The sequence below is a fragment of the Oncorhynchus gorbuscha genome, linkage group LG19, assembly GCF_021184085.1.
Source record: "Oncorhynchus gorbuscha isolate QuinsamMale2020 ecotype Even-year linkage group LG19, OgorEven_v1.0, whole genome shotgun sequence".
In the NCBI taxonomy this organism is placed as follows: domain Eukaryota; kingdom Metazoa; phylum Chordata; class Actinopteri; order Salmoniformes; family Salmonidae; genus Oncorhynchus; species Oncorhynchus gorbuscha.
Window position 1 is genome coordinate 9504368 of NC_060191.1, and position 9534 is coordinate 9513901.

The 9534-nt window shown below is 39.4% G+C and overlaps 1 protein-coding gene across 1 annotated transcript; it reads right to left on the reverse strand.

Moving 5' to 3' along the window:
• Window positions 1-3309: 3309 nt before the first annotated feature.
• On the reverse strand, window positions 3310-9269 carry LOC124005306. Its single transcript, XM_046314442.1, has 9 exons — window positions 9123-9269; window positions 8826-8886; window positions 8347-8724; window positions 8197-8244; window positions 8019-8057; window positions 4583-4685; window positions 4340-4417; window positions 4116-4197; window positions 3310-3795 (listed from the first exon to the last, which is right to left on the reverse strand). The coding sequence occupies exons 1-9, from the start codon at window positions 9186-9188 to the stop codon at window positions 3721-3723; spliced, it is 930 nt and encodes a 309-aa protein (XP_046170398.1). The 5' UTR covers window positions 9189-9269; the 3' UTR covers window positions 3310-3720.
• Window positions 9270-9534: the final 265 nt, after the last annotated feature.

The following is a 9534-nucleotide window of genomic DNA, read 5'->3' on the forward strand; positions in this document are numbered from 1 at the left end:
GGATGTCAGCTGACCCAGAGGCCATGGTACTCAGTCTGTCAAAGGTTCCAGTAAAATATTAACATTCTTAACCAATGTAGCAGAGCTGGTGACTGCTTATATTTGTTAGCTTGATGTAGCTTTATGGTTCTTATGGCTAATGAATATGGTACATTCTTATTTGGGCTGTGGCTTTGTGTTATGGCTTTTACAAGGCATTTGTTTATCATATATGGCTTGGGTGATTCAGAAGAGTTTTTACAAGATGTTTAATATGCACAATAAATCAACCAGTATTTAACGATAGATTGTTTCCCAATTCCCCAGCTGTCTGTTGAAATTGTGTCTTGAGTGTAATCTGAGGATAGATTACAAGTGTGGAACTTTCAGTGATTCTCCACTTGGGGTTCCCCTTTCATTTATTGGGATTTTCAACGTCTGTTTATTTACATGGGGTTTGAGCTATTTCACAATACTGATTTTGTCAGCTTTCTTGACCCTCTCTATAAGAACATATCGGCAACGGGCATACAAATCAAAATACAGACAATTATAGTTATTAGGTTCTGATTGTAGCTCTGTATACATGATTAAATCTGGAGAAAAAAAGAAAGTTTCATAAAACATGTTTTGGAACAAATCCTTCATATGATTTGAAAGGCATAGAAACATTTAAATGTATTCAATGTATTTTGTGAGAAAGGCCTCCCGATATTAATTCCTGCGAGTGCAGGAAAGTGTCCTTATCTTCAAACTCCCCCTCCAATAAAACTGTAGAAGTTGACAAGTCAAACGTGTGGTTTCGTTGGTTCAGCCCAAGTAATCTGCATACTTTTCTGGAAGGTCTGTTGGGAGACTATGGGCCATTTGTTTATAGCCACACAGCATATTTGTACAGACCACTTCAGAACTGCAATGAGCTACGATAACTCTGGAACTTCTCCAATTACTGTGATCTTCAGGAAATCAAATCACATTTTATTAGTCACATGCCCCGAATACAACAGGTGTAGATCTTACAGTGAAATGCTTACCTACGAGCTCCTAACCAGCAGCGCAGTTTTAAAAAATATGAATAAGAATAAGAGATAAAAGTAACAAGTAATTAAAGAGGAGCATTAAAAAATAACAACATATACATAACATATACAACATATACATAACATATACAACATATACATAACATATACAACATATACATAACATATACAACATATACATAACATATACAACATATACATAACATATACAACATATACATAACATATACAACATATACATAACATATACAACATATACATAACATATACAACATATACATAACATATACAACATATACATAACATATACAACATATACATAACATATACAACATATACATAACATATACAACATATACATAACATATACAACATATACATAACATATACAACATATACATAACATATACAACATATACATAACATATACAACATATACATAACATATACAACATATACATAACATATACAACATATACATAACATATACAACATATACATAACATATACAACATATACATAACATATACAACATATACATAACATATACAACATATACATAACATATACAACATATACATAACATATACAACATATACATATACACATTGCCGAGTCAATGTGCTGGGGCACCGGTTAGTTGAGGTAGTGTGTACATGTAGGTAGAGTTAATTAAAGTGACTATGCATAGATGACAACAGAGAGTGGCAGTGGTGTGGAGAGGGGAGGTCGGGGGCAATGTGAATAGTCTGGGTAGCCATTTGACTAGATGTTCAGGTGTCTTATGGCTTGGGGGTAGAAGCTGTTTAGAAGCCTCTTGAACCTAGACTTGGTGCTCCGCTACCCCTTGCCGTGTGGTAGCAGAGAGAACAGTCTATGACTAGGGTGGCTGGAGTCTTTGACAATATTTAGGGTCTTCCTCTGACATTGCCTGTTATAGAGGTCCTGGATGGTAGGAAGCTTGGCCCCAGTGATGTACTGGGCTGTTTGCACTACCCTCTGTAGTGCCTTGCGGTCGGAGGCCGAGCTGTTGCCATACCAGGCAGTGATGCAACCAGTCAGGATGCTCTCGATGGTGCAGCTGTAGAACCTTTTGATGATCTGACGATCCATGCCAAACCTAATTCCCCTGAGGGAAAGACTGATATATGGTCTTTTGAAAGGCACATTTAATAAGCCACGTTCAACAATTCAACAGGATATAGATAGCCAAAAAGTCCTCAACCAAATTAACATAGGCCTACCCAGCTTTCACATTGACGCAAACCATGTTACTAACATAGGAGAACTGGTTGTACTCTGGCATGTCAGTCCTGAAACAGAACGGTAAAACGTCATCCCGCTGAACATTATCAATACTCAGGATGCTGTTTCCCTTGTTCAGGTCTCCCAGGATCTGAGTGCAAACTGTGGGGCCACCAGGTGTTCTCCTGTAGGTTGTAGATTCAGTTGACCTTCCCCCACCAGGAGAGGGTTTATCAGAAGCCTCCATAGTCTGTGATGTGTGTCCATGTGGGAGGGTACCTGAATGTACAGGATACATGGGACGTCTGATGACCTGAGACTGGACCCCATGGATTACTGGAGCAGTCATTTGCCTCAAGTCAATCAAGAGTTAAAATAAATTCTTCCTAGTGTACATAGACCGCTTGCACAAACATGACTGCTGTAATATTATCAGGAAATTACCCCCCCCCCCCCCCCCCCGGGTGGTTGAGCTAACGTGCGCTAATGTGATTAGCATGAAGTTGTAGGTAACAAGTACATTTCCTAGGATTATAACGACACAAGGCAAGACCCAGATGCAGACACGGAAGGCAGTTGGTTTGAGCTGTGACATTTATTATAGTCCAAGGTTCAGGTAAAAGGAAGGTTGGGAACAGTTCCTAACCAGGTCAGTGTCCAAAATGGTACAGGGCGGCAGGCAGGCTCGGGGTCAGGGTCAGGCAGAATGTTCAGGCAGGCGTGCTCAAAGTCAGGACAGACAAGGGTCAGAACCATGAGGTTGAGAGAAAAACACAGAATGGGAAAAATAGGAGCTCAGAGAAAAACGCTGGTTGACTTGGCAAACAAGGCGAACTGGCACAGACAGACAGACAACACAGGTATAAAAACACAAGGGATAGCAGGGAAGATGGGTGACACCTGGAGTGGGGTGGAGACAGGCACAAGGACAGGTGAAAAGATCAGGGTGTGACAAGGACAGACATATCTGATATGGGCAGAAAGCTTAAATTCTTGTTCATCTAACTGCACAGAATACCATGCTATTGTTTGAGGAGAGTGCACAGTTATGAACTTGAAAATGTATTAATAAACCAATTAGGTACATTTGGGCAGACTTGATACAACATTTTGAACATAAATGCAATGGTTCATTGGATCAGTCTAAAACTTTGCACATACACTGCTGCCATTTAGTGGCCAAAATTGTGCCTAAACTGGAATAATACATTCTGGCCTTTTGCTTACATTTCAAAGATGATGAAAAAATAAATAATAATAATGATATTATCTTTTACCAGATATAACATGTCACGCACACACGCACACGCACACGCACACACACACACACACACACACACACACACACACACACACACACACACACACACACACACACACACACACACACACACACACACACACACACACACAACAAGCATTATTAAGCAATGCTGATATCTGAGATGCAGCTTCATCACTGTTTTGCATGATCCACATTTGCATATACACTGTCCATTTGATCCATACTGTCCATCGGATCGTCTGGACCCTGTAAAGAGAAATAGAGAAATCAGGCGGGGAAGTTAACCCTTTCCCTATCATCAAGCTATGCGCACAACACTAAATGGCCAACATGGTAAACATATATAGTACCCACTGGCCACAGATGTCAATTCAACGTCTATTTCACGTTGCTTCAATGTCATGTCATTGAAATGACATAGAAACAACGTTGAGTCAACCAGTGTGTGCCCAGTGGGTAAAAACCATAATGTCCAAAGATGATGACTAAGTACATTTAGACTGTTGATATCACTATAAAGAGTACTGTCAGTTTAAAACAGATCTGCTCAGGGTGCTGTAATGTACCTGGACGTTGCCATAGACGGGCTCATCAATGACCTTTGGAGGAGGAACTTGGGTGTCATCTTTCTTCTTTGTAGTATTGACTCTGTGGAGATAGGGGAAGACAAGTATCTCACTGACACTGTAGGTCAACTCAAAGAACACATTTTAGAGTAATGTTCAGAAGAAAAAACAAAATATGTCAAACTAGCAATTTACTGAAGGATGTTTCATAGTTTTAAGCATACCTTTCAGGTTTGGTTGTTGGAGTTGTCATGGTGAAATTAGCATAATATCCAGACTCTTGCTTAGTGACACCCCTGGACCTATTAAATCAATTCAGTTATTTTAGTGAATGTGAGAAAAAATATATTTAAAATGTATCTGCAGTGACTAATATAAGGCAGAGGACAAGATGTTGCTATAGAAATGGATCAATGTCAGTCAAGCTGGAGTGCATCCCTCTGGGGACACCCATCAACCGGACCCACCTTTTCCTGTACTTGAAGAACCAAACAATCCCCAATACAGCAACCAGTAGAACTGCAACTACTGGGACCGTGGTGGCAATATATGTGGCCGTGGATGGCGCGTCTGTGAAAAACATTCTGATTAGGACTGAGGAATACACTTGGGTTGCAGTCATTAAAACTTGTTTTTCAACCACTCCATACATTCCTTGTTAACAAACTATAGTTTTGGCAAGTCGGTCAGGACATCTACATTGTGCACGACACAAGTAATTTTTCCAACAATTGTTTACAGACAGATTATTTCACTTACAACTCACTGTGTCACAATTCCAATGGGTGAGAAGTTTACACACACAAAGTTGACTGTGCATTTAAACAGCTTGGAAAATTCCAGAAAATTATGTCATGGCTTTAGAAGCTTCTGATAGGCTAACTGACATCATTTGAGCAATTGGAGGTGTACCTGTGGATGTATTTCAAGGCCAACCTTCAAACTCAGTGACTTTGCTTGACATCATGGGAAAATCAAAAGAAATCTGCCAAAACCTCAGAAAGAAAATTGTAGAGCTCCAAGTCTGGTTCATCCTTGGGAGCAATTACCAAACGCCTGAAGGTAACACATTCATCTGTACAAACAATAGTACGCAAGTATAAACACCATGGGACCACGCAGCCATCATACTGCTCAGGAAGAAGACGCGTTCTGTCTCCTAGAGATGAACGTACTTTGGTGCGAAAAGTGCAAATCAGTCCCAGAACAACAGCAAAGGACCTCGTGAAGATGTTCAAAAGTATCTATATCCACTGTAAAACGAGTCCTATATCGACATAACCTGAAAGGCAAGCCCAGCAAGGAAGAAGCCACTGCTCCAAAACTGCCATAAAAAAGCCAGACTACGGTTTGCAAATGCACACTGGGACAAACAACGTACTTTTTGGAGAAATGTCCTCTGGTCTGATGAAACAAAAAAAGAACTGTTTGGCCATAATGACCATTGTTATGTTTGGAGAAAAAGGGGGAGGCTTGCAAGCCGAAGAACACTATCCCAACCATGAAGCACGGGGGTGGCAGCATCATGTTGTGGGGGTGCTTTGCTGCAGGAGGGACTGGTGCACTTCACAAAATAGATGGCATCATGAAGATGGAAAATGATGTTGATATATTGAAGCAACATCTCAAGACATCAGTCTGGAAGTTAAATCTTGGTTGCAAATGGACAATGACCGCAAGCATACTTCCAAAGTTGTGGCAAAATGGATTAAGGAAAACAAAGTCAAGGTATTGGAGTGGACATCACAAAACCCTGACCTCAAGCCTATGGAAAATGTATGGGCCACAAAGTGATTTCAATTACAGAATTTAATGATTGTGATATGAGAAAAATGAGGATGGATCAACAACATTGTAGTTACCCCACAATACTAACTGACAGAGTGAAAAGAAGGAAGTATGTACGGAATAAAAATATTCCAAAGCATCCTGTTGGCAAATTATTATTATTTTTGTTACATTTATGTCCCGAATACAAAACATTATGTTTGGGGCAAATCTAACACATCACTGAGTACCACTCTTCATACGTTCAAGCATGGTGGTGGATGCATCATGTTATGGGTATACTTGTCATCAGCAATGACTATGGAGTTTAAAAAATAATAATAATAAATGGAATGGAGATAAGCACAGGCAAAATCCTAGAAGAAATCCTGGTTCAGTCTGCTTTCCAACAGACACGGGAAGACAAATTCACCTTTCAGCAGGACAATAACCTAAAACACAAGGCCAAATCTACACTGGAGTTGCTTACCAAAATCTATGGCAAGACTTGAAAATGTCTGTTCAAAACCTCTTAGAACCACCCATCCCGGATCCAGTATATGTGTCATCAGCAACGCTGAATAGCATAGCGCATCAGTAAAAAAAATATTACTAGAAAATATTCATATTCATGAAATCACAAGTGAAATATAGCGAAACACAGCTTAGCCTTTTGTTAATCACCCTGTCGTCTCAGATTTTGAAATGATGCTTTACAGCGAAAGCAATACATACATTTGTGTAAGTTTATCAATAGCCTAACATAGCATTATGTACACTTAGCATCAGGAAGCTTGGTCACGAAAATCAGAAAAGCAATCAAATGAACCGTTTACCTTTTATGATCTTCGGATGTTTTCACTCACAAGACTCCAAGTTAGACAGCATATGTTCCTTTTTTCCATAAAGACCTTTTTTATATCCAAATACCTCCGTTAGTTTGGTTACGTTATGCCCAGGAATCCACCGGAAATAGCGGTCACGAAAACGCAGACAAAAATTCCAAATGATATCCATAATATCGACAGAAACATGGCAAACGTTTGTTATAATCAATCCTCAAGGTGTTTTTCAAATATCTATTCGATAATATATCAACCGGGACAGTTGGCTTTTCACTAGGACCGGGACGAACAATGGCCGCCTCTCTCTTTTGCGCAAAAATCACTCTGAGAGCCCCCACCTGACCACTTACGTAATGTGGTCGTTCACGCTCATTCTTCAAAATAAAGGCCTGAAACTATGTCTAAAGGCTGTATACACATTAGGGAAGCCATAGAAAAAGGAATCTGGTTTATATGCCTTTCAATGGTCAATGGGGATGCATAGGAACACAGAGCTTTCAAAATAAGAGTCACTTCCTGATTGGATTTTTCTCAGGCTTTCGCCTGAAATATCAGTTATGTTATACTCACAGACAATATTTTTACAGTTTTGGAAACTTTAGAGTGTTTTCTATCCTAAGCTGTCAATTATATGCATATTCTAGCATCTGGTGCTGAGAAATAGACCGTTTACTTTGGAAACGTTATTTTTCCAAAAATAAAAATAGTGCCACCTAGCTTCAAGAGCAGTGATCAACAACCAACTTGACAGAGCTTGAAGAATTTAAAAAACTATGTGCAAATATTGTGCAATTCAAGTGTGCAAAGCTCTTAGAGACTTACCCAGGAAGACTCACAGCTGTAATCACTGCCAAAGCTGATTATAACATGTATTGACTCAGGGTTGTGAATACTTACATAAATAAGCTATTTCATTATTTAATTTTCAATAGTTTCTAAAAACATGTTTTATCTTTCTCACTATGGGGTATTTTATGTAGATCAGTGGAGGCTGCTGGGGGGAGGATGGCTCATTATAATGGCTGGAACGGAGTAAATGGAATGGCATCAAACACATGGAAACCATGTGTTTGATACCATTCCACTAATTCTGCTTCAGTCATTACCACGAGCCTGTCCTCCCAAATTAAGGTGCCACCAACCTCCTGTGGTGTAAATAGGTGAGAGAGAAAAAAATATTGAATCATTTTGAATTCAGGCTGTAACACAACAACATGTGGAATAAGTCAAAGGGTATGAATACTTCCTGATGGCACTGTAGATATAGCAGTGTCTACTAGAGTCTACTTACATTTTGTGGTGGCTAGTGGGACTGTAGTTGTGGAATCAACTGAGAAGACAAAGACATTGTTATTGCTGTTATCAACTGTGTCAGGTTCACTAGTTATTTCTAAAGTAAAACAATATCTGATTCAGAGCAACATTTTAAATTCGGTGTGTACGTGAAAATTCTAAGCTGAGTATTTCACCTGTGTTTGACATGTCCTTTGGTATCGTTGAAATAGTCCCGGAGGTTCCTGAATGGAACAAAATACAGTAGGGATTAGTTTCCTCCAAATCAAAGGAATGACACACTGCACTGAACAAAGGCACTTTACATTGCATCCTCTACTGCTTACCAGATATTTGAATGGAGACATGGTCTTTATTAAAACTGAAGTTGTCGGCTCCAGTGGCAATTCTCAAGTAGTAGAAGTGCCCAATGTCGCCATGTTGAATTATATTGATCTTCAGGGAGCAGTTTCCCTGTGTGATATTTCCTGTCAGGTTGGTCCTGGTTTGAAAACTCTTGATGACGAATGTGTTGTTGGGGTGATAGAGGAATTCATTCTTGTCATTATCATTGATGTTTAGTTTAGTATTTCCCCAGCGTTTCCAGTAGGCTTGGATAGGCTCTTTAGATTGGGACGGGGGATAGGTAACATTGCATGGTATGGTCACATCTTCTCCCAATTTGGTAAAAACAACTTTCGGGTAATCAGCTTTCCAAACCACACCTGTGTTTGAATTAACGGTAAAAGTATTATTCAGTTCATGTTGTTTAGACATAGCATAAGAAAACACTGAGTGCATATTGACATAAAAATGAATCACATACCACTAGTGCCAGAGGCCTGAGACAAAATGAGCATCATCACAATCCACATCAATGGGCTCATCTGGTCCAACAGAGAGATTTGAAAGTTAATTCTAACTAATGACGCATCGGATTCCTAATATCGTTTACGTTGTGTTAAAGATACCTGGTGTCAGATGGCACTCCCATCATAATTGTGTCAAACCAAATACAACATTACCACTGACCAACAAGCATAGCACAGACTGTAAAGCACTGGGAAATAATGTTGGTTCAGCAACAACAAAATAAAAACTCAAAGCTACGGAGGATACTCACTGTGTTGTGAAAAGAGGTGTCCAAACATGAGGCTACAGGTCCAAGGAAAACACCAGCAGTGACCATGGCACTGGCACATGTCTTAAAAGCCAACTGGTTCCAATAAAATGAGTGACAAGCAGTTATAACGAGAGTGGTGTCAAAAGTATTGCATGTATATTTCCTGTTACTGAACAAAAAAAATTGAGGAAGTTTAGTGTAAATGTGAAAACTGAAAGTTGGCTAATTACTTGAGACACAGCTAGCACATAACGTTCTGAGAAACATATGATTCTTCTTTTACCTTTATTTAGCTACGCAAGTCAGTTAAGAACAAATTATTATTTTCAATGACAGCCTAGGAACAGTAGGTTAACTACCCTTGTTTAGGGGTAGAATGACAGATTTGACCTTGTCAGCATGGGGATTTGAT

Coding starts and splice junctions, on each gene's coding strand:
- LOC124005306 (XM_046314442.1), bottom strand. CDS start 9,188: ATGGTCACTGCTGGTGTTTTCCTTGGACCTGTAGCCTCATGTTTGGAC. Junction 8,725..8,825: donor TCAGGCCTCTGGCACTAGTG/GTATGTGATTCA, acceptor ATTCAAACACAG/GTGTGGTTTGGAAAGCTGAT. Junction 4,198..4,339: donor CCAACAACCAAACCTGAAAG/GTATGCTTAAAA, acceptor CTATCTCCACAG/AGTCAATACTACAAAGAAGA.